General features: G+C 37.7%; 1 protein-coding gene across 1 annotated transcript in view; it reads left to right on the top strand.

Annotated features, from left to right (window-relative positions):
- Positions 1 to 8,242: 8,242 nt before the first annotated feature.
- The window catches only part of SLCO1A2 (solute carrier organic anion transporter family member 1A2), a 52,903-nt gene continuing 35,220 nt past the window's right edge, over positions 8,243 to 25,925 (top strand). The window contains exons 1-4 of the mRNA XM_040235303.1: positions 8,243 to 8,351; positions 12,861 to 13,002; positions 15,000 to 15,132; positions 22,865 to 22,971. Coding sequence (XP_040091237.1) covers positions 8,292 to 8,351; positions 12,861 to 13,002; positions 15,000 to 15,132; positions 22,865 to 22,971 — 442 coding nt within the window. The 5' untranslated portion in view covers positions 8,243 to 8,291. The remainder of the gene's footprint in view (positions 8,352 to 12,860; positions 13,003 to 14,999; positions 15,133 to 22,864; positions 22,972 to 25,925) is intronic.

Raw genomic sequence — 25,925 nt, 5'->3', positions numbered from 1 at the left:
CAAATATCAGGTTTTTCTCTAGATAAGAGTACTTGTACTGGAGAGAGGGTTTGTAGTGAATATGGTAAGGTTTTTAATCAGTCTTCAGAACTTATTCAACAGCAGACAGGTCAGAATCCACAGAAAGAATACAAGTGTAAGATATGGGGGAAAGTCTTTAGTAAGTCATCCAATCTAAGTAGACATAGGAAAATTCATACAGGAAGGAAACCTTTCAAATGTACAGAATGTAGCAAAGCATTTAACCATCGCTCACATCTTACTCAACATCAGCGAATTCATACTGGAGAGAAGCCTTATAAATGTAAAGAATGTAACAAAGCCTTTATCTATTGCTCAGTTCTTATTCAACATCAGCGAATTCATTCTGGGGAGAGACCTTATCATTGTACAGAGTGTGGCCAAAGCTTTATTTGTCGTTCAAAGTTAACTGGGGAGAAACCATACAAATGTGAAGAATGTGGCAAAGCCTTTATTTTGAGTTCGGCCCTTACTCACCATCACCGAATTCATAGCGGGGATAGACGTTATAAATGTACAGAATGTGTCAAGGCCTTTATTAAGGACTTTAGTCTTAATGGCAATCCACTCCAGTACCTTTGCTTGGAAAATCCCATGGGTGGAGGAGCCTGGTAGGCCACAGTCCATGGGGTTGCAAAGAGTTGGACACGACTGAGCGACTTCACTTTCACTTTCCACTTTCATGCATTGGAGAAGGCAATGGCAACCCACTCCAGTACTCTTGCCTGGCAAAGCCCATGGACGGAGGAGCCTGGTGGGCTGCAGTCCATGGGGTTGCTAGGAGTCGGACACGACTGAGCAACTTCACTTTCACTTTTCACTTTCATGCATTGGAGAAGGAAATGGCAACCCATTCCAGTGTTCTTGCCTGGAGAATCCCAGGGACAGGGGAGCCTGGTGGGCTGCCGTCTATGGGGTCAAACAGAGTCGGACACGACTGAAGTGACTTAGCAGTAGCAAACCTTGAAGAAACTTTATATGTAAGGGGTGTGTCATAAAAAGAAGAGAAAAACAGTTATAGATTGTTTTGAAATGTTGGCTATGTGGATTTTTTTTTTAAAGGCAAAAGACCTCATAGTCTTACCAAATGCTAATTATAAATGTATCAGAAAATTTTCAGAAACAATATATTTGAAAGCCTTTTGCTTAGTCTGAGAAAATTTCACACTCTTTGGTTGAATTATTCAAACCCTGACCTTGCTGTCCATTACTGTTATTTTCACTTCCAGTCTTAGATCAATAACCCACATATCTGGCTGTTCTGTGGCCTAATCCCCTCAAAAACCTACTTCTCATCTGATATCTTCCACTAGAAAATGCATTTCAATATATTTTTCTTTAACCAGTAATGTTTTATTTGTCTAACTCTCTAACCTTTCAATTAGTCAACTTTTGACCTGTATCATATTACTCATAACACAACATTCCCTGGGGTTTTAATCTGTCACTTCCTTCATTCTTTCTTTCTTCTGTATATTCAAAATAACCCCATGGTCTATGATTTCAATTCTATACTTACTTGTCTCTTAGATTCGTTTACTCTCTCAACCCATTGCTGAATCAAAACAACCAGTTCAAAATTCCGAGTGAACACATGCATCTATGTATCTCCCTCTTTTTTTTTTTGTATTTCAAATTGAATATTTCTGGCATAAAAATCATGATGATGTTGATGATCTGTATATTTCATATGATCCAATCTGACTCAGTCTAGCCAGCAATGCTATTTACCAATCTTTTTAATCACTTCCATTTGACTTTCTGTTTTGATATCCATGATGACTATTTTGACTTTTTTCATTCTATTGAGGTCTTCTACCACATCCCTGATGCTCTGCCTTTCTGGTGAGAATGTAGGCGTCATTCCACACATATTCTTTCAACTTCCTCTTACCTCAGAATTTCCTCAGGTTTTAACAACTTTGCTTTCTCTTTGCTTTCTCTAAGGCACCCCACATATCCTTCCTCATGCCAAGAATATCTATATGAACATATAAAAACTGTACAAACGTGTACTGATCTCAATAGTAAGTGAGCAAGGGTTAAACAGTACAGCTAGTAATTGCTGTCTAGGGGCAGCATGTTTAATTGTAGGAGGGAAAATTATAACAGATTCCATGATTCTGCTGAATAGAAAGAGAATGTCTTGGATCCAGTCTAAAATTAGTGTTCTAGCAAAAAGCAAATAAGAAAATATAAAAACTTACAAAAGAAATGAAAAAATACAAAAACAAACAAAACAACACAACACTGTAAATCAACAACAACCAAAAACAAGTACCATATAGATTTCCCATTGCTTGAACACAGAGGCAATGAGCCAGAGGACAAACGGTGCTCAGGCTTGAGCAAATCACAAGGCAACTGCAAATAGAGACACTTGTCATTCATGGATAATAATTAAAATGTGGCAAGTACTTTCTAAAAAACTTTATTTATTATTTTATGGCTGTGCTGGGTCTTCATTGCTAAACACGAACTTTCTCTAGTTGCAGTGAACGGGGGCTCCTCTCTAGTTGCGGTGTGTAGGCTTCTCATTGCAGCGGCTTCTCTTGCTGTGGAGCATGGGTTCTAGGTGCATGGGTTCCGAGTTGTGGCGCATGGGCCCAGTTGCTCTGGGGCATGTGGAATCTTCCTGAACCAGGGATCGAACCCATATCTGTTGTATTGGCAAGCAGACTCTCAATCACTAGACCACCAGGGAAGTCCTGGCAAGTACATTATGAAGCTTAATTTTACTTTAAATTAATAAACCAAAAAGGAGCATGAATTTTTTGGATAAAATTTCCAGGTTCTCTTGCATCTGATTTCCTGTTAGGCTGTCGATGGGAGGTACTGGTGTGAGACTGGAGTTGTAGAGGGGAAAAGACACTTCTCCTGCTCCCTGCTCCCTGTGTTAAGTGGTGCCTCTGGCAGCATCTGTCTGTCCCTGGCTGCTCAGCCTTTTTCGCCTTCTGATATAGTCTCAGGAGTGAGAGAGACTTGCCTTTAACGTAAGTCTCTAGGTTGCCTACTGTCTTCCAAGTTTGGCTTTTTAAACTCTTCTGATGCTTATATAACTAATTTCCCATAATTAAATCCTCTATTAAATTACCTGTCATGGGTTCTCTTCTTTTGTCTGAACCTTGACTGATAAAAAGATAGAGATTATCTTCATTGTATGGGTGGATTAAGTGACTTGTACAAAATCACACAGCTAGCTTAAAAACAGGCTTTCAAACCAGTTGTGCCTCATTTCAAAGCCCAAGTAAAATGACTATGCTGTATGCAAAGGATATTCCGAATGAATGTTCAAATAAACAATTTTCATGCAATGCTTATTTTTATTACTTGGCTCAAATTGTCTGCATGATAGCACTAAGCAACTATTATTAACATTTAATTGTCTATCTCTCCCTTTAGGTTGTGATACTGCTTTAGAGTAAGCACTTATTGTATTCAACTTTGTACTCCTAGCACCAACTACTGTGCTTGGAATGTAGTAGAGCCTTAATAAATATTTGTGGAATGAATGAATAATAATCACTACTGTTTACAGAGTGATTATTCATTCTAGTAAGTCTGCTAGGGGTCGTACATAAATTTTATAACTCAATCTTCAAAACAATCTTGCAAGTAGGCATAAACATTCCAGCATCATAGATAAGAGAAAATAAACTCAGAGTTTAAACAATTCACAACTAAACTAGAATTAAAGTCTGATTATATCTGGCTGCTTCTGTTAATGTGAAGAAACAAATGTATAAATAATTGGGTTGGAAAAAAGTCTAAACATATTATTGGATTTACAGTTTTTAGAGGAGCTTCATAAACAGATGAAGTCTTATCTCTATGAGAAAAAGGAGGAGTTTGGTGTTTTCTTTCCATAATTATATAAAAGAACAAGTTTTTGTATCTAAAACTATGTCTACGAAGGCAAAAGAAAGAGAAATTGGGGTAAAAATATGACAAATGAAACAGTTTAAGTTGCTGATGTGAAAACACATTGGCTACTCCCATAATTATCTAATCATTCTCTAGAGTTACTTGGCATGGGATGTAGCACTGATGATATTCACAACCAGCTCTCCTAAAGACTTAGAAGACAGATTTTAGCTTTACTTTTCCAGGTCTTGGTTTATTATCCAATGTGTGTGAATGCTAAGTCACTTCAGTTGTGTCTGACTCTTTGCAACCCCATGGACTGTAGCCTGCCAGGCTCTTCTGTCCTTGGGATTCTCCAGGCAAGAATACTGGAGTGGGTTGCCTTGCCCTCCTCCAGGGGATCTTCCCGACCCAGGGATTTAATCTGCATCTCTGGGGTCTCCTGTTTTGGCACGTGGTTTCTTTACCACTAGCACTACCTGGGAAGCCCATATTATCTAACACCAGACAGTAAAGTAACTGTGTATCCAAAGTAACTGGGGTAGGTATGTCTATTGCTGGACTACTGATGATGGTTTTTACTTATATTTCTGAGTGTTCCATTCTTTGTTTTGCATAGTAAAATCATATGTGCAAGTCTATGGCCTGATTAAGTTTTTCCCTTAGTGTTAGCAGAGTGATGCATTCCTGATATCTCCTCTGAGTTTGCACTTAAAATATTGCCTCTATTTGTAAGGCTGATTTGCAGAATCCATTGTCTTATTCTTTGATTTCTGATGAAAAGGAACTAATAGAAGCAAGACAATTTGGTAGGCATCATACAAAGAGCTGTTGTTGACTCTCCTTGTGCTTGTTTGGCATGTACTTGCCTGGCTTGGTATTCGCTGATATGATTTCAGCTGGATACCACCAAGAGGCTGTTCTCTTTTTGCAGAGCAAGGAGCCATTTGAAGATTCTGGAAATAAGTTTCCTAAGATTTTTGCTGGTGTGACCCTGTCTTTTTTCCCAGGGAAAGGATGTTCTCCTAAATCTTCTTCATGTATGTACTATTAGTTTTGCCATGATAAGTAAAGCCTTTATTATGTTAGTTCAATAGTATAGAATAATATAAAATTAAATGTATGCATTTCCCCAGGTGGTTTGTAACAATAGAAGCTATATATTTATCATTGGGAAAAGAACACAATAAGACCATTTAATTGTTTTATAAAAGATTGTATTCTTTCGTGGTTGAGATGCATCATTATGGGCTGGATACCAAGGGGTGTCAAAAACCCCAGAGTGTTGCTGTTTCATGGGTATAGACTTTCAATCACATAAGATGAAAAATTTCTAGAAATCCACTAACCAAAAACGTGCTAATTGTTCTGGAGTGAACAATTCTGTAATGTGATTTTACCACAATTAGAACGAAAACAAAAAGAAGATACAAAAAGCAGAGTTGTGACCAGTACACATGGAAAAAATTCAACTACGTTCATCCTGCAGAATTACCTGCTCCCATTTGAATGCTCAGAAGGAGTTAGAGAAATAAACTGATTCTCTACTAAATAAAGCTGCAGCAAGGCATTTTCATCAGCAGTGATGATTGATGGGGATTGGGTCAGTGATGCTGCAGTCCTAGGAGCAGAAATCGCCATGTAAACAGAGCTGTGATGAGAAAAGGGGACTGTTCATAAGGCTGGCACTAGTCTGGTCTTGAGGGTATGAAGGAAAAAACACGTGTAGTCTCTGATTTCTGGCCAAAGTGCTCAGCAGTGACGGTGACATTAATTAATTTTGTTAAGTAAGAAGAATAGAATGTATTTATTTATTTATTTCCACTAAAATTTTTCCAAAGCCTGAAAAGCTAAAATGTTTTCACTGTATAAGTTGGGAAATTTGGAAATGTTTAGTGCTAATTGAGGGCTTCTCTGGTGGCTAAGATGGTAAAGAATCTGCCTGGCAATGCAGGAGACATGGGTTTGATCCTTGGGTTGGGAAGATCCCCTGGAGAAGGGAATGGCTACCCACTCCAGTATTCTTGCTTGGAGAATTCCATGGACAGAGGAGCCTGGTGGGCTATGAGATCTCAGAGAGTCGGACATGACTGAGGGTTAATCCTAGTACTAATTGAATCACGTTTAATTCTTTCCAAATCCTTAGCTTTAAACCCTGCATTTTGTCCCAGTTAAGACAATTGTTTAAAAACTTCTTTCAAGGCTGGAAACACATTTTGTAACAAATCCTTGAGGCATGATGATAAAACCTGTACAGTATCACAGTGCATGTAAGGAAACACAGAATTCCCCAGGGTAGTGATTTTCTCTTACCAACTCCAACTTCTATGCCTCCGTAGCAATATAGGGAAAATGAGCATTTAGAATAGTCATGATTTTAGCCACCAAGATGCATGAGTACAACTTTGAGCCAAGAAGAATAAGTTCTCTTCCTCTTATTGTTTGGTTGGGGGGTTATATTGAACTGTCATACACTGAAATATAAGCAAGCAAGAATGGGGGAAAAAGGGGAAAAAAAGCATAGGAGAGAGGGATTTAAAATGTATGAGAAGGAAAAAATGAGGAAAAAGTGAGGTAAGAAATTTATGATAAAACCAGATAAAGACTGTGTATGTTCAGTCGCTCAGTCTAACTCTGCGGCCCCTTGGACTGTAGCCTGCCAGTCTCCTCCATCCATGGAATTCTCCAGGCAAGAATACTGGAGTGAGTGGGTTGCCATTTCCTTCTCCAGGGGATCTTCCCAAACCTGGGTCTCTTGCATCTCACGCATTACATCCCCATAGATGAAGACCAAAGAAGAGGTGTTCCCAGTCTTTTGATAAATCACCCCTGTCTATGGGTTTATCTAAAACTAGCGTCATGAACTTGAACTGTACTTAAGGTGATTTGGAATTTTATGGGAGGAGTTTTAGTGTGAGTTCATTTGTATTGTCATTCAGAATTGCTATGGGTGGTCTCTAAGAATTTTCACTTGTGACCTATGAATTTTTTCACCATTTACATACCAAACAATTTGTATTTGATCACACACTGTCCAGTTCTATTCCAATATGTTTTACTGAAGAGTTTTACCTTTCCCAATAAATATATAAGTTCCTTGGGATCTGCATTCAAGTACCTTCTACAGAACCTTATTCTTCTCTAGTGATATATATTTATTGTCTTTAGGGCAACTTATCTGTCCTGTTCACAGCTGGAATCCTATGCTTAGCATAATGACTGGCATAGTGTAGACTTTTGATACATATTTGTTGTTTTCACAAAAGAAGGACTAAAGAGAATTAAATTCATATATAGTTTTTCAGTGGCTACTGCCTTAATGTGTGTAGGGAATTAGATTCAGGTTTTTAAAAATAAGGGCCAGTCTGGATATTGTTAAATGGATATGTTTCAGAGGATTTTAATCAATTAATCCTGGGGATACTGTTGTAATAGCATCTGACAACTTGAAGTAAATTTACTAGAATAAATATTGTCAGATGATATAGTTTGGTTTTGGTACAAAATATTGCCCTGGTTTCAAGAAAGGAAATAGGCAAAATCTTTGACAACACATTAGTAGAATTTAAAAGACCTGGCCATCTTTTTATTTTACATATAAAAGCGTGTATCTATATATTACATATATATACTTAGATACACATATATCTCTATTTATTATATATGTATACATATAGATCGCCACCTTTGTTTGGTCTTCTCCTAGACCTCACTTCTTAACTGGCAGCTGTAGGATTCCTTTCCAGATCAAAGAATTATTTGTTGTTTTTACTTAGGCTATTTCCATGATTAAAATTCCATGTCTCCCCAGGTTTCCTTGAATCAGCAGTGCCCCAGAAAGCGTATCCCTTCTTGAGACTCTAGGGAAGTCTTGGAATCCAAAGAACTTGAAGAGGGAGCCTGGCCAAATGAGATTGAGCCTTTGTAGGCTCGCTAAACCAGATACTTAGCACAAACACAAATCAAAGCCCATGTGTTCCTAAAAGCAGCATTTTCATGTAAGTCCAGGAAGCTCATTTTGGTTTTATTTATTTTGGCTAAAGAAGTGAAAAGCTTTGTTTTAACCATGTGGTTATTATTTTACAAGGAGACCATAACAAATTATTTTAATCTTTAATCTCACTAAAGAGTAACTAAAGGGATTTGATGTAACTTTTTCAATGGAAAACTAACAACTAAATCTTCTCTAACGTCATCACTTTCTGGATCTGAATCAGAAGCTTCCTAGGTATTTTTGTTACACAATGGATTCTTGATTCTGTTATTCAGATTCAGTGTTTTCTTGACAAGAATGACCCTTTATGACTTTGTCAGTAATTTAATAGATTTTTGTCTTCTTAAAAGACTAGAATTAAGAAATATCAAGATTTAGAACATAAATATCTTGGACTATTCAGAAGAACAACATGGGAGAAACTGAGGAAAGAATTGAAACTCATAGAATAAGATGTCTTTCCAAGTTGAAGGTATGGACTTGCTTTGTGTGGATATACGTATATGTACTGTATTTTCTTTTTAAACCTAGATCTTGTAAGTTGTTTATATCTTCATGCAGTGATCTGATAATAACATCATACTACCTGATATATTGATAATTTCTTGCTTTAACGAAATTGGTTTGTAACTGAGAGTGTGTCTAAATAGGATTATTGATTCAGGAAATTTAATCAGAATAGCTCTGAAGGATTTAAATGGGAGACAGGATCTTAAACATTTTCAAGCACACATAATACAGTACGATTTACTTTCCTGGATCAAAGGCCTATTTAAAGTTCACCCTTCTGGTGAGAGGAGTATGGAGATCTCTCCTGAAAAATGGTACATTGGACAGAAAAGCTTTGTTAATCTGTATTCAGTGATGACTTCACAATGATCCACTAAGACAAATGTTTACTTCAAGCTTTGGCAACATACCAGTCATCCTCTATAAGAAAAATGCCCATTTTGCTAGCTGTTTCGGGTATTCTTAACTACTTCAGAGAAATTCTTTTTGCATAGCCATAAAACCATTTTGCTTTCAAGCAAAATTTGAATTTATTTTAAACCAGATCTGGATACTTGTCCTGATTCTACAGCTAGTGCCTACAAGTGGTTATCAAACTATGACACTGCCACCAATTTTCTTCCTAGCGAAAGTTTGTTTTCTCTTTATATGTGTGTAGGAAAAATCTACACATGCACAAGAAAGTTGAGAATCATGATATAGAGTTAGAGAACTACTTTTGCCTGGAATGCCACATTAATTATGTATTTTAAAAATCCCCTTAAATTATTCCTTAATTCTGATGTCCATCTCCTAAAACCGAGGGTTTAAAAATAAAGACTGAGGACCAGGCTTCCTAGATTTGTGCTGAGTTCAACTGCTGGTTTGCTATGTGCCCTTGGATAAGTTGCTTAATCTCTTTGTGGTCCAGGTTTCTCCTCTGAAAGAGATAATGATAATTTACTCTTATCTCATAGAATTTTTTTTTCTCTTTACATGCTCCGAACAATGACTGGAATATCATAAACAGCCAATAAATACTAGTTATTATTAATATCCACAATATTTATTGTGGATAAAAGTCAAGAATTGTATATTAACAATTGGCTTTTAATTTTTTGTAATGTTGGAATTTGGCAGGATTAGATATTATCTGAATATGACAGCCAAATATTGCAAGCACAAGTTTATCAGGTAAAAGATAGTTGCTTAATAAATCATTTGGGTTTCTCTGATTTTCTGACCTTAGAAATATGCTCATTAAGCAAGCATTTTTAGAAAGTAATGGCTCTCTTCAACAAGTTTGCTTCAAAGGCTGGGGCATTATTAAAAGCTGATAGGACTAGCTTTATAAATATCAAGGTTATTTTGTACTAGACATGAGTAGGAATAGCCACTAATTAGACAGCCTACCCTGATGTTTCAGGAAAAGAAAAGTGGGATCATGATTTATTTAGTTTCTTTTCTTAAAATATTAAATAAAAGAAATTATTCTTTCAAATATGATTTGTACTGTGCTTGGTTGGCTTTGCTTGTTTTTAAATATAAAATCTGAATTATAAAATCATGTGAAATTATTTACAGTGTACTCTGCAAAGATTTACAGGAAGATGCCAGACATGGTTTTTATAAATGGGATTTAATATAAAAGGATAAAAAGCTAGAGATATAACTATGCTATCTATCTAGTCAGTCATATGACAATATTCATTTTGACTTATATTGAGCTTGATATTTAAATTTCCCAAGTCTTTCCCACATATATTTATATTCAGATTTCCCCAAATTAATTGGTGCAGGTAACTTTTGGCTTAGATATAGTTAATCCTATTGAATTTCATCTATAGTCAGCTTACTTTCAGATCTGACTACTTTTTCAAGATGTTTTTGAATACTGATTCTGTCATTTATTCAGTAAATTGCACTGAGTACCTATTGTTTGTGAGACTGAAGATTCAAAGGTAAATAATATGTGGCTCCTATCATTGAGATGCTTGCAGGATAGTGAAGTAGGAGGTTATAGGCATCCAAACACATAAGTAAAGTGTACTGTGGGGAATTCCCTGGAAGTTAAGTGGTTAGGACTCTGGCTTCCATTGCAGGGGACTAAGATCCCATGTGCCGTGTGGCATGGCCAATAAAAAAATAATGTCCCTTAAAAAAAATAAAGTGCACTGTGCTGAGGGCTGTAATACAGGCAGGAACACAACAAAGTGGGAAGATAAGGAGGAGACCTGGGAAGTCGAAAGACAAGGAAGACTCCACAATAGAAATAATAGTATAGTGAATTTTAAATATTGAGCATACGTTTGTCAGATGCACAAAGTGAAGAAAACACTACAAGTGGAGGACGACCTATAAAAGTCACTGAGATTTGAAGTAGCATGGTGAATTAAAAGAATGGAATATTATGCTTGGGGACAAGGGGCAGGAGATGATAGACAGTGACATATAGATGAGGCTTTGTTTGCCATGTAAAAAATAAGGGTTTTTGTTAATGGGAAGCCACTGAAAAGTTTTAGGAAGTGGAATCACATGCTAATTATGAATTTTATTCATTCATTTGATGAATAGTTATCATGCGCCAAGTTAGTGGTGGTGGCAGGTAGAAGGGAGATTGGAAGTGGGAAAGAGTAGAGGAGACAAAAAAATGACTGCAATTGTCTAAGCTAAACTGTATCCATTTGAGAGATTTCGGCATCTGGGTGGTAGTTAAAGCTACAGGAATATGAGATTTACTAGAAAGAAGATATCAGGCAAAAACTAGATGGTATGAGACAAATGCCTGAAGAAGTTGGCCGAAGAAAAGATGACTGCATACAGAGTCTAGCAGGTAGGCAGAGACATAAATATGCATTGGGAGAGGAAATTTCAGGAAGGAAAGAGAGATTGATGATGCTAAACGACTCTGAGACATCAAGTTAGCTGAGGACCGAGAAGTATCTATTGGATGTGGAAATCAGGAAGTTGTTAATGACCTTTTACTGAGTAGCTAGTAGCTTCAGGAGGAGCTAGACTGTAGTAGACTGAAGGTTGAGTGGAAGATTCGTGTAGGCAATGAATCTAGACTGTTCTTCCAAACAGCTTGATAGTAGCTGGAGTAACTACCAGGGCAGAAGGAAGATTTTTAGGACAGAAATATCTTGCATATATTTATAAGTTAGTAGACAGGGAGGTAGTAAAGAGCATGAGGTTGAAATTAGAGGAGGGGGTTAGTAATTGATGAATTAGGACTTCAGCAATGGAAAGAATGGGTTCCAGAACATGGATGGAGAAATTCTCTGAAATAGGGGGAGGGATCCATCCTTTTAAAAGTGGGAGGAAAATTAGAGGGGCAGGGAGAGGTAAATTTGAAGGTGAAGATGTTGAGATCATTTTTTGATCCAGAGGAGCACACGGCTGAGTTGGAGCCCTCTCTTGAAGGAAGTGTATAAATTATGCGGTTGGTTCAAGATTGAGAAATTGGAGGGGTGAGGATTTTAGTGTATGAGTGTACTAGCTGGAGAGTGAATTGAATGGTCTTTCAGGATGGAAGTGTCATCAGGAAATATTTTTAAGGAGGTCAAGGAAAAAGCCCCATGGTATAAGATTGGAGACCACCATTCAGGTTGATGTAAATCTATTTATCCATAATTTATTGATTTTGAAGCAGTAATTAATCTACCTAACTTATGATTACCCAGTATACAATGCTCCTTTTTCAAATCCCTTTCTAAGATCTAAATCTTTTCTCTTCTGACTTAATAAAACTATCAAAATGTTAGCCTTTCATATTTTAACCATTCTTGTTTCTGCTGATCACAATGATTCTATCTGTTAAGTTGTCCTTGATTTTTGTTATGGATTGTGTCAGCCTGACAGCTGTCTAAAGTTATACCAATACATAGGAAACATGATTCAATATGTGGAATATTGTATTCATATTTATTTATCTTAGAAAGTATGTGTTCAGTTTAGAAATATTTCTGTTATTGTTTATAATTTAAATATTGTTTTAAATAAATTAACTGGCAGTAAATATCAAAATAATGCTGTAAACATTGCATATAGCTTTGCATAAAAGAGAACTTAAGCAAATTTCCTAAGAAATAATGCCGTTGTGTAATGCTACCTTCTTTTTTAAAAATTAACATGCATGTATTCTTTTGTTCTACGATAGCATTATAGTGCTGAAAATCTATTTAAATCATTTGCTATGTCTTATTTAGAATGACAACTTGTTTGTATGTACATATAAGACATTTCCATAAAATAATGAGGCTACCAATGACTTACAAAATTCAATATCACTAATCAATTAGTTCAACTTTGAATTTTTAAAGTTAGAACATAACACAGAAAATAAGAAGAGTTCACTTTAAAAGGTTCTTCCAAACACAAGGGTTACTTGAACTAGAAACAATCAGTATTTTGGTAGAAGATATTTCATCAACAAGTGGCAAATATGCAATTTAAAAATGTTTTTCATGTTGTGTACTTTTTTTCTTCTTAGATGTTTCTGTTGGCAATAACATGTGCATTTGTATCCAAAACACTATCCGGATCTTATATGAATTCCATGCTCACACAAATAGAAAGACAATTCAACATCCCAACATCTCTAGTTGGATTTATTAATGGAAGTTTTGAGATTGGTAATGAATTGTTTTTGCATTGCTTCTTTGTATGTATTATCTATGGAGCTAGTCTGAATTTTACTTTCCTTATTTTCTGCTTTACATCATTCAATCTGACTGAATACATTTTCTAAAATGGCTTAAATAACCTGGCTCACTTTGGAATATGTTTAGAAAGAATTCATTTAAATATTATCCCCAAATAACACTTAAACATTGCCACATATCCAATCACAGGACTTTTTATCCTAATGGTTAAATTTTTTTAAATCGAATAGTCTTTTGGTCATCTAGCATGAGCAGCAGAGTGTTTAGAGTACTAATATTTAATCCATCATTTAATGACCTTTAGAGCTTTATCTTCACGTTTAGAAGATATCAAGGGGGAAAAGGGAATTCATTTTTTTTCAGAGCAAATATTTTTCTTCTCCTGTTGTTTCTGGGAGGTTGACAATTCTCTTTTCTAAGTACAGAGGGAAGAAGAAACTGTTTTCATGTCTCACTAACTTTATTTTAGAAACAGCCTGTAGGGAAGAATAAAGTCTATTCTTGGGCTCTGATATTTGTGGCTGATTGGGAAGATGTGAGGACAGAGAGAAAGAATGAGGAAGGGAAAGATTTCTCCTGTGAACAAACTGGCATGAAAATACAAACACTACTCCTTTAGTTTTATAGTGGATTTTACTTCCTTTAAGAGGAAAGTTGCCTTTAATACTTTTAATCAGTATCTGACAGAATAATTAGGATTGGAGAAGGCAAAACTGAAACCAGTGATGCTTGATTCTGTCCCCTAGTCTTCCCTCCTCTCAGACCTCCTGTAGCACCACACGTGTGGCAGATCCTGGCCATGGAGCCAGAAGTCGCTCCTTCTATAGGCCCTGTGTAAACCCAGCTCACAGTCTCCTAAAGGGCATAGATGCCAAATAATTTAATTGAATGCAGTAAGTTTGGTGACATAGGTACATGACAATTCCTATAGGAACATAGAGAAGAGACACAGCCTCCCTTAAGGAAGATAGGCTCTTGAAGGAAAAGTTTTCCAGGTGAAGAAACAGGGTTGATAAGTTTGAAGAGAATTCCCTTAGAAGAAGAAGCATAAGGGTGAAACAGCGTGGTAGCTCATGTGCAGAGCAATGTTAAGCCCAATATTATCAACTGGCCAAGCTTCAGGTGGGAATTACTAGATTATAAGTCTGGAGAAACGGGCAGGAATGAGAAATAAGTTACTGGAGAGCTTTGTATGCTCACTACAAAACTTATCTTTTATCCTCTAGGTAACGGAGAATCACTAAGAGATTGGCCGGGGTTATTAATATTTCTGTGTCAAGGACCTCTTTGGCAATCTGATGCCAAATGTTCTCAGAATAACATTTTAATTGCATAAATTAAAAATTATAAGAGTACAAAGGAAGCCAATTATATTGAAATAAAATATACTATCAAAATTATCAAAATTTTAAATTATCAAAATATTAAAAATAACATATTTGCACTTTTTACCAACAATATCTACACTAGCTTTGAAGTAATCATCAGTGTCAATAATATTTAGAGGCATCTGCATCAGCTGTAATGTTATATGCAAATACCTGTAACTTCTGTTGGTGATAATTGGTGACAAAATGGTACATGCTACCAATACCACTGGAGTTTGTGTCTGCTTTCATTGTCAAAGGAAATGCTAATATTTAGCTAAGTTAGTGAAAATAAAGATGCAATTTTATTTTTCTCACTCAAGTTCATGGAACACTGATCTCTATTCATGGACTATTTCAGGGTTTATAGATTGCAGGTCAAGAACCTCTATTGAAACACATTATGAAACAGAGCCCTCCTTTGTGGCAGGAGTTGTGTTTTAATCACTTATTACTTCATGCACCTCTAGCACCAATTCCAGTATTTGAGATATTTATTATGCAATGAATGCTAGATAGTTAATGATTGGGTGAGGTTATTAATTCAGACTTTGTTCATAATTATTGAAATATTCATTTCTCACATCAACTTTTTTCTAGGAAATCTTTTGTTGATTATATTTGTGAGTTATTTTGGAACAAAACTGCATAGACCAATAATGATTGGTGTTGGATGTGTGGTTATGGGCCTAGGGTGTTTCTTACAATCACTACCTCACTTCCTCATGGGCCGGTAAGTATTGCAGCTTCTGATGATTTTTTAGGTACAATTTTCAGCTGCAGGAAACAAGCTTGGATTTCCTTTTTAGGAATAATGCTTCCTAAAGGCACAGAGAACTGTCCTAAGAACTGCGAAAAGAACTGTAGGTGCAGACTCTGTCCTTGCCTCTTCTATGCTCTTGGCTGTCTGACTTCCGTTTAACATGTCAATTTATGAAACAGAGATTTGGGACAGTGCTTTTGTGGAGTCGAGTCTGATGAAGATTCTTTTTTTTAATTTTAATTTTTTAAAATTATCAAACTATGATAACAAATTTATAGGAGACTTGGAAAATACAGAATGAGGTCACTATATATTACAATTATTTTTTTAAGTAGATAAATTGAGATTTTTGTTGGAGTTTCAATATCAAACTCTCAAACATTAATAGAATGAATATACAGATAAGTAGAAGGATATAGTAGACCTGAAAAACCCTGTGAACCAATTCAACATAATTAAATTTATACAGTTTTCACACAATAGTAGGATATAAATTCTATTCAAATTTCCATAGACTGTAAACTGGGAGACTCTGGAACATAGCCAGGGACATAAAACAAGATGCAAAAATTTCATGGCCTAAAATCATACACAGTCTGTTCTCTTATTGTGGGATTATGTTAGAAACTGGTGAAATTTCTTAGGGCCTGGAAAAATTTGGGATTACTCCTTTCTATAGACAATTTTTTTTTCCAGTTATTTCTGTTTAATTATGTTATTCTGTACAATTATAGTTTTTGTTTAATTATAGGTCACCAAGAGATAGACTAGTCTTCAGGTTGATTTTTATTTTAAATTTTACCAAATTAATGAGTACAAAGTTGCAAAAAGTAAAATTATTTTGAAAAAGTGTTGTCCTCCACCCCTTCAATATTGCTCATGTTCTTCAGAGGTGGCCACGCCCAACTCATTTTCTTCTTCTGCTCTTTGCTTCCATATTTCTAAGTAAAGGTTTATCCTTTTAGTTTTTGATACTTTAGTGTTATAAAATAAACATATTGCCTTCCTACTGTAAAATCATAGTCACTATTCCATGTGTGACTATGTAAATATTTTTTATATTTCAGCTGAACCATGCTATTTTTCCTTTTTTATATCACTTTTAATTTTTCCTAGATTAAATAATTGCCTCATTTTAGTATATTAAAAAATATTCATTGGTTTAGTTTTGGCTGCATCAGGCCTTAGTTGCAGTGTATGGGTTCAGTAGTTGTGGCCCATGGGCTTAATTGCCTTGCAGCATGTGGGATCTTAGTTCCCTGGCCAGGGATCGAATCTGTGTCCCCTGCATTAGAAGGTGGATTCTTAACCACTGGATCAATAGGGAAATTCCCCTCATTTTATATTTGATTCATTTTAATTTCCCACTAATCATCACCAAATTCTCTACCAGTAGGGCAATGTCTTCTGAATATACTTGTACACATCAGACGGTTTCATTTTTGTCGAGCTGCCTCCCCTGTCACCATTGATTCCATCTGCAATCTGAACTAGGAACTCTCTATCCCTGCTGCATGGCTGCTTCCTTGAAATTTTCACTCACCATTCTCCTTGGGAACTTGTTTTGCTTCTTTCTTCCATTCAGTACTCTTGCCTGGAAAATCCCATGGACGGAGTAGCCTGGAAGGCTGCAGTCCATGGGGTCGCTGAAGGTCAGACACAACTCAGCGACTTCACTTTCACTTTTCACTTTCCTGCATTGGAGAAGGAAATGGCAACCCACTCCAGTGTTCTTGCCTGGAGAATCCCAGAGACGGGGGAGCCTGATGGGCTGCCGTCTATGGGGTCGCACAGAGTCGGACACGACTGAAGTGACTTAGCATCCATTCAGTTACTTACTTCCTGGGTATCGTATCTTCCACTTTCCTTTTCATTCTTACTCTTTTTGTGGAAAACATTATCTAATAGGTTTCTGAGAAAGTGTGTAAGGGATGTAACGATTTTAAGACCTTGGACACCTGAAAATATTCCTGTTCTCCTTCCATACCTGGTTGACAGTTTACCTGGTATAAAATCCTGGTTTCAGGTTTTCACCCTAGGGATGTTGAAAATATCATTTTCAATGTTTTTCTTGAGAATCCTGTAGCATTTTAAACCATGCGTCCAGTTTCTTCTCTCTGGAGCTACTGGGATTTTCCTTTAAACTCCAGAGTTTGAATTCATGATAATTGCCTTGGTATAAGTGTTTTTCCTTTGTTGTTCTAGGTGCTTCCAATCTGGAAATTTATAAAAGTTATTTGTATTGTTTCTTGGATAATATCCCCACTTTCATTTCCCTATGGCATGTGTGTGTGCTTGGTCATGTCCGACTCTGTGACCCCACGGACTGCAGCCCACCAGGCTCCTCTGTCCATGGAATTTTCCAGGCAAAAACACAAAAGTGGATTGCCATTTCCTTCTCCAGGGGATCTTCCAGACCCAGGGATCCAACCCGGGTCTCCTGCACTGCAGGCAGATTCTTTACCAAGTGAGGAATGGCAACCGACTCCAGTGTTCTTGTGACATGACTTGAGCACACATGCTCTGTCTGGAACTTTCACTCCTCCACTTCTCTTTATAAAACTTCCATTCATTCCTGAATGTTAACTCTGAGTTAACCTATAATTTTCTCATCTTTTTTCTCCAATTTTCTCTCTCTTTGTCTTCTTGTTACTTTCAGGGGAGATTTCTTTATCTTCCAAACCTTTGAATGCATTCCTAACTTTTGCTGCTGCTGCTGCTGCTAACTCACTTCAGTCGTGTCTGACTCTTTGAGACCCCATAGACGGCATCCCACCAGGCTCCGCCATTCCTGGGATTCTCCAGGCAAGAACACTGCTATCATATTTTAAATTTTCAAGGTATTGTTTGTTGTTCTTTGAAGGTATCTTTTTAAGAAACATCTTGCTCTTATTTTAAGAATGCAATGTCTTTTTCCATCTACATTTTCTTCATCTGTCTTCTTGTCTCTGTCTCCTTCAAGTGTACAGTTTTTTATTTGCTTTGCCTCTGTTCTTATGTTATAGGTCTTCATACATCTGGTGGTCCTTGGTTAGCTATTCATACTTAAGAAACAGGGATAACAACAACAAACTAACCAGAAGTTCTGTGTCCATTTGTACGACATGGTTGTGGGAGGACTTCTTCACAGCACAGGGACTAGATGGTTCAGAGCTGGCTCAGAACTGACCATAGCCTGTCAGTTAATCTAGGCAGGGGTCCTCCAATCTGCTGTCTGAGACATGGTGCAACTTGGCTACCTGCCAGGTGGGCATCTCACTCTTCAGTACATAGATTCGTCTTTTACTTAGTATCCCTAGTTTTTAGTGTGGCCTCTTATACAACTTAGGGACTAAATGACAACAACAAGCTGTCCTCAAAGTGCCTGTTCTGAGTGTCGGCAGTCAAAGGCCATTTTTGTTGGGCTGGTGGACAATGCCTATAAAGGTTTAACTACTCTTTATACACATTTAAAATCAGTCCTCTGATTTTGGGGATCGTATCCACTCCCACCTTTATCTAGTATTCTCTCTGAAATTTCCAAGGGTGTGTGGCTCATGTTGGGTTGCTCCTCTGCAGGCACTTCCTCAGGCCTGTATTTCTTATATTTTGTAGTTCAGTGACCACCCACTTATTGATTTTCCCATTTTCCAAATCTTATCTTCTTGTCAAAATTTCAGATTCCCTTTCTTCTTGTCAATCTTCCATTCTCTTTACCTTTGTGACATTATATTTCTTTTGCCATTTTATAATCCATCAGCTGTCATTTTGCTGAAGTGTTCAGGATGAATGGACTTAGAATGAATTATTTGGAGGAGTTTTGTGGATCAGATAAGTGAAAATGATATGACATCTCCTTTCTGAAGGGATCAGGAGTTTTCAGGCAAAAAGTTTTTACTATCCTTTTATTTTCTATCCTATCCAAGACAACATCAATGATATTCAGCTATTATTTATATTTCTTTCTACCCTCTGCTAAAGGTGCTAGTCTTTTGTCTGAAGCTGGCATGTGTCACGGGATCATGAGTGTGGAAACAAAAGCCTTTGTCCACAATTCACAGCCAAGCTCTGTGGCCATGACTGGACAATTGTTCTAAGGGGAAGGTATATTGACTCTTTTTTATTATGTTCAATAGCTTAGAAACTAGAATTATCAGTGACTTCCTAGTATAACATTCTTTAGCTCATTTGGAACTCAGAAGGGTAAGTTTATTTATTTATTTATTTTGGCTTTCTGTTATCTAGTAGAAATATAGAAACTAGTCCAACATAATTTCTAACAAAGAGAGATTTAGCTGGAGATATTTTCTTCCATTATCGCAGCTTATAATTTACTTTCAGAGAAAGGGCATGGGGGTCTTGATATAGACACACAATGATATTTAAAATAGATAACTATAAGAACTTGCTGTATAGCAAGGGAGATCTACTCAATGTGCCATAAGGACTGAAAAGGGAAAAGAATCTAAAAAAGAGTGGATATACGTATCAGTCTCAGTTCAGTCGCTCAGTCATGTCCGACTCTCTGTGATCCCATAAACTGCAGCACGCCAGGCCTCCCTGTCCATTACCAACTTCCAGAGTCCACCCAAACCCATGTCCATTGAGTTGGTGATGCCATCCAATCATCTCATCCTCTGTCGTCCCCTTCTCCTCCTGCCCTCAATCTTTCCCAGCATCAGAGTCTCTTCAAATAAGTCAGCTCTTTGCATGAGGTGGCCAAAGTATTGGAGTTTCAGCTTCAACATCAGTCCTTTTAATGAACACCCAGGACTGATCTCCTTTAGGATGGACTGGTTGGATCTCCTTGCAGTCCAAGAGATATCTTTAATTTCATGGCTGCTGTCACCATCTGCAGTGATGTTGGAACCCAGAAAAATAAAGTCAACCACTGTTTCCACTGTTTCCCCATCTATTTGCCATGAAGTGATGGGACCAGCTGCCATGATCTTAGTTTTCTGAATGTTGAGTTTTAAGCCAACTTTTTCACTTTCCTCTTTCACTTTCATCAAGAGGCTTTTGAGTTCTTCTTCACTTTCTGCCATAAGGGTGGTGTCATCTGCATATCTGAGGTTATTGATATTTCTCCCAGCAATCTTGATTCCAGCTTGTGCTTCCTCCAGCTCAGCATTTCGCATGATGTACTCTGCATATAAGTTAAATTAGCAGCGTGACAGTATACAGCCTTGACGGACTCCTTTCCCTATTTGGAACCAGTCTGTTGTACCATGTCCAGTTCTAACTGTTGCTTCCTGACCTGCATACAGGTTTCTGAAGAGGCAGGTCAGGTGGTCTGGTATTCCCATCTCTTTCAGAATTTTCCACAGTTTATTGTGATCCACACAGTCAAAGGCTTTGGCATAGTCAATAAAGCAGAAATAGATGTTTTTCTGGAACCCTCTTGCTTTTTTGATGATCCAGCGCATGTTGGCAATTTGATTTCTGGTTCCTCTGCCTTTTCTAAAACCAGCTTGAACATCTGGAAGTTCACGGTTCATGTATTGCTGAAGTCTGGCTTGGCGAATTTTGAGCATCACTTTACTAGCGTGTGAGATGAGTGCAATTGTGTGGTAGTTTGAGCATTCTTTGGCATTGCCTTTCTTTGGGATTGGAATGAAAACTGACCTTTTCCAGTGGCCACTGCTGAGTTTTCCAAATTTGCTGGCATATTGAGTGCAGCACTTTCACAGCATCATCTTTCAGAATTTGATAGCTCAACTGGAAATCCATCACCTCCACTAGCTTTGTTCCTAGTGATGCTTCCTAAGGCCCACTTGACTTCGCATTCCAGGATGTCTGGCTCTAGGTGAGTGATCACACCATCATGATTATCTCCATCATGAAGATCTTTTTTGTACAGTTCTTCTGTGTTTTCTTGCCACCTCTTCTTAATATCTTCTGCTTCTGTTAGGTCCATACCATCTCTGTCCTTTATCGAGCCTGTCTTTGCATGAAATGTTCCCTTGGTATCTCTAATTTTCTTGACGAGATCTCTAGTCTTTCCCATTCTGTTGTTTTCCTCTATTTCTTTGCACTGATCACTGAGGAAAGCTTTCTTATCTCTCTCCTTGCTATTCTTTGGAACTCTGCATTCAGATGCTTATATCTTCCCGTTTCTCCTTTGCTTTTCACTTCCCTTCTTTTCACAGGTATTTGTAAGGCCTCCTCAGACAGCCTTTTTTTTTTGCATTTGTTTTTCTTGGGGATGGTCTTGATCCCTGTCTCCTGTACAACATCATGAACCTCCACCCATAGATCATCAGGCACTCTATCAGATGTAGTCCCTTAAATCTATTTCTCACTTCCACTGTATAATCATAAGGGGTTTGATTTAGGTCATACCTGAATGGTCTAGTGGTTTTCCCCACTTTCTTCAATTTAAGTCTGAATTTGGCAATAAGGAGTTCATGATCTGAACCATAGTCAGCTCCTGATCTTGCTTATGCTGACTGTATAGAGCTTCTCCATCTTTGGGTACAAAGAATATAATCAATTTGATTTTAGTGTCAACCATCTGGTGATGTCCATGTGTAGAGTCTTCTCTTGTGTTGTTGGAAGAGGGTGTTTGCTATGACCAGTGCGTTCTCTTGGCAGAACTCTATTAGCCTTTGCCCTACTTCATTCTGTACTCCAAGGCCAAATTTCCTGTTACTCCAGGTGTTTCTTGACTTCCTACTTTTGTATTCCAGTCTCTTATGATGAAAAGGACATCTTTTTTGGGTGTTAGTTCTAGAAGGTCTTGTAGGTCTTCATAGAACCATTCAACTTCAGCTTCTTCAGCGTTACTGGTCGGGGCATAGACTTGGATTTCTGTGATATTGAATGGCTTGCCTTGGAAATGAACAGAGATCATTCTGTCATTTTTGAGACTGCATCCAAGTATTGCATTTCAGACTCTTTTGTTGACTATGATGGCTACGCCATTTCTTCTAAGGCATTCTTGCACACAGTGGTAGATATATGTATATGTATAACTGATTCACCTTGCTGTACAACAGAAACTCACATAACATTATGAATCAACTATACTCCAACAAAAATTAAAAAATAATCTACTTTTTGGAAAGGGCCTAGGATTCTTGTGGTAATTTGCCTATGGTATATAAGGTATACATTCATAATCTATTAACCATTTTGTTCTTGTGAGAAGAGAAAACATCATTACACTGCACTGTCATAGTGTTTGAATATCCAAAGGTCTCTCATTATGATGGGCAAATGTTTTGTTTTTCTTGGAGATTGGTAAATGCATGAAGAGATTATTGTTTGAATTCTCAGAAAGTGGGAATATGTATCTTATGAGCAAACCTTAGAGAAAACAAAATGGGAGACTTGTTTCATTATGTTGTTCCTCTCCCCCCACAAGCCTTTATTTTTCTAATTATACTTTGTAGAGTCTATTATTTTTCTTAGTTTTTGTTCCTTATCCCACAGTAATATTTCCAGGAAATGATCACCTAAAAATCACAAAAGGTTGATGGTAGGTAATCTAAAGTGTAGATATGCAGATAATCAAAAGCCAACTGTGAGTGAATCAGACATTTACATGAGTGGCAAGTTCATTTTGGCAACATCAATCCAGGATGATTGGGTGGCAAAGATAAAAAGACATCTCATTTCCTGGGTTTGGATGTTGTATCTTAAATGAAGCATGAACAGCTTCACAATGCTCACGTTGTCCTCATCGACTCCGTAACACAAGTGTGTTTTTGTGTTCATACAGATATGAATATGAATCTACAGTTTCAGTTTCCGGCAATTTGTCCTCAAACAGTTTCTTGTGTATGGAAAATGGAACCCAGATTTTCAAACCAACAGAAGACCCATCAGGTTATAAATTCATTACTTTAGTTAATTTGTAACTGAACACTTTCTATGGAAGGGCTTTGAATGAGTTACTGGGTTTGGTTAAGTAAGGTAAATGAACAAAAATATATTTTCTCCCCAGGATTTTTGAGAGGATCACAGAGAATAGGAATGGAGAACAGAGAATGTTAGTCCTCTTATATTTGCATATACTTACTAAGACTGCTTTGTCTATTCCTTAAAATGGTTATTTAAAAAAAAGTCAGGGACTTCTCTGGTAATCTAGTGGCTAAGACTGCATTCCCAATGCAGAAGGCCTGGTCAGGGAGCTAGTTCCCATACGCCACAACTAAAGGTTCACATGCCGCAACTAAAAAGATCCCACCTGCCATAACTAAGAACTGTTGCAGCCAAATAAATAAACAGATATTAAAAAAAATAAGTCTAATACATCCTACCAAGGGCCACTGTAAAGTTAATTCCATTGTGGAAAGCATCTTAGAAGGATGGGTTTATACTGAAGATTTGGTCTATCAGTTCAGTTCAGTTCAGTCGCTCAGTCATGTCCGACTCTTTGCGACCCCATGAATCGCAGCACACCAGGCCTCCCTGTCCATCACCATCTCCTGGAGTTCACTCAGACTCACATCCATCGAGTCCGTGATGCCATCCAGCCATCTCATCCTCTGTCGTCCCCTTCTCCTCCTGCCCCCAATCCCTCCCAGCATCAAGGCCTTTTCCAATGAGTCAACTCTTCACATCAGGTGGCCAAAGTACTGGAGCTTCAGCTTTAGCATCATTCCTTCCAAAGAAATCCCAGGGTTGATCTCCTTCAGAATGGACTGGTTGGATCTCCTTGCAGTCCAAGGGACTCTCAAGAGTCTTCTCCAACACCACAGTTCAAAAGCAGCAATTCTTTGGTGCTCAGCCTTCTTCACAGTCCAACTCTCACATCCATACATGACCACTGGAAAAACCATAGCCTTGACTAGACGGACCTTAGTCAGCAAAGTAATGTCTCTGCTTTTGAATATACTATCTAAGTTGGTCATAACTTTTCTTCCAAGGAGTAAGCGTCTTTTAATTTCATGGCTGCAGTCACCATCTGCAGTAATTTGGGAGCCCCCCAAAATAAAGTCTGACACTGTTTCTACTGTTTCGCCATCTATTTCCCATGAAGTGATGGGACCGGATGCCATGATCTTCGTTTTCTGAATGTTGAGCTTTAAGCCAACTTTTTCGCTCTCCTCTTTCTCTTTCATCAAGAGGCTTTTGAGTTCCTCTTCAATTTCTGCCACAAGGGTGGTGTCATCTGCGTATCTGAGGTTATTGATATTTCTCCCAGCAATCTTGATTCCAGCTTGTGATTCTTCCAGTCCAGCGTTTCTCATGATGTACTCTGCATAGAAGTTAAATAAGCAGGGTGACAATATACAGCCTTGATGTACTCCCTTTCCTATTTGGAACCAGTCTGTTGTTCCGTGCTAGTTCTAACTGTTGCTTCTTGACCTGCATACAGATTTCTCAAGAAGCAGTTCAGGTTGTCTGGTAATCCCATCTCTTTCAGAATTTTCCACAGTTGATTGTGATCCACACAGTCAAAGGCTTTGGCATAGTCAATAAAGCAGAAATAGATCCTTTTCTGGAGCTCTCTTGCTTTTTCCATGATCCAGAGGATGTTGGCAATTTGATCTCTGGTTCCTCTGCCTTTTCTAAAACCAACTTGAACATCAGGGAGTTCACAGTTCACATATTGCTGAAGCCTGGCTTGGAGAATTTTGAGCATTACTTTACTAGCGTGTGAGATGAGTGCAATTGTGTGGTAGTTTGAGCATTCTTTGGCATTGCCTTTCTTTGGAATTGGAATGAAAACTGACCTTTTCCAGTCCTGTGGCCACCGCTGAGTTTTCCAAATTTGCTGGCATATTGAGTGCAGCACTTTCACAGCATCATCTTTCATATTTGAAACAGCTTAACTGGAATTCCATCACCTCCACTAGCTTTGTTCCGAGTGATGCTTTCTATGGCCCACTTGACTTCACATTCCAAGATGTCTGGCTCTAGATTAGTGATCACATCATCATGATTATCTGGGTCTATACAATTATCTGGACTTCCCTGGTGGCTCAGATGATAAAGCGTCTGTCTACAATGTGGGAGACCCGGGTTCGAACCCTGGGTTGGGAAAATCCCCTGGAGAAGGAAATGGCAATCCACTCCAGGACTATTGCCTGAAAAATCCCATGGACAGAGGAGCCTGGTAGGCTACAGGTAGAAAGAAAATTCTTAAGATTTGTGTTATATTATTGACCACGTGTTGCAAAGAACTGACTCACTGGAAAGGACCCTGATGCTGGGAAAGATTGAGGGAAGGAGGAGAATGGGATGATAGAGGATGAGATGGTTAGATGGCATCACCAACTCAATGGACATGAGTTTGAGCAAACTCCAGGAGATAGTGAAGGGACAGGAAAGCCTGGTGTGCTGCAGTCTCTAGGGTCACAAAGAGTCAGACATGACTGAGCGACGGAATAGCAAACAGTTGATATTCTATAGCAAAGAGGTGACCCTACTTACTTGCCTCAGACCAGAACTTCTTTTCCTGTGATGGGGACATTTTCATGCTGGATTCATATTAGTGAAAGTTATGGTGGTTCCCTAGGTTGGAAATTTCACTACCAGGATGGAATAAGAGGAAAGCAAAATAGTTTATTTTTCTTTAAATTTTCATTGATGTATAGTTGATTTAAAATGTTGTGTTAGTTTCAGGTATAGAGCAGAGTGAATGTTATACACATATCCATACTTTTTTAGATTCTTTTCCCTTATAGGCCATTATTAAGTATTGAGTAGAGTTTCCTGTGCTATTATATAGTGGGTCCTTATTCTAAATAGTTCAAAGGAGTTTAAGAATAGCTGTCTCAGAAACTCTAAGCTAAAGGAACCCCCTGGGGAAACAAAGGGAAACAGTGACATCA

Source organism: Oryx dammah, unplaced genomic scaffold (genome assembly GCF_014754425.2).
Source record: "Oryx dammah isolate SB20612 unplaced genomic scaffold, SCBI_Odam_1.1 HiC_scaffold_29, whole genome shotgun sequence".
Lineage (NCBI taxonomy): Eukaryota > Metazoa > Chordata > Mammalia > Artiodactyla > Bovidae > Oryx > Oryx dammah.
This window is presented reverse-complemented; position numbering and strand designations above follow the sequence as displayed.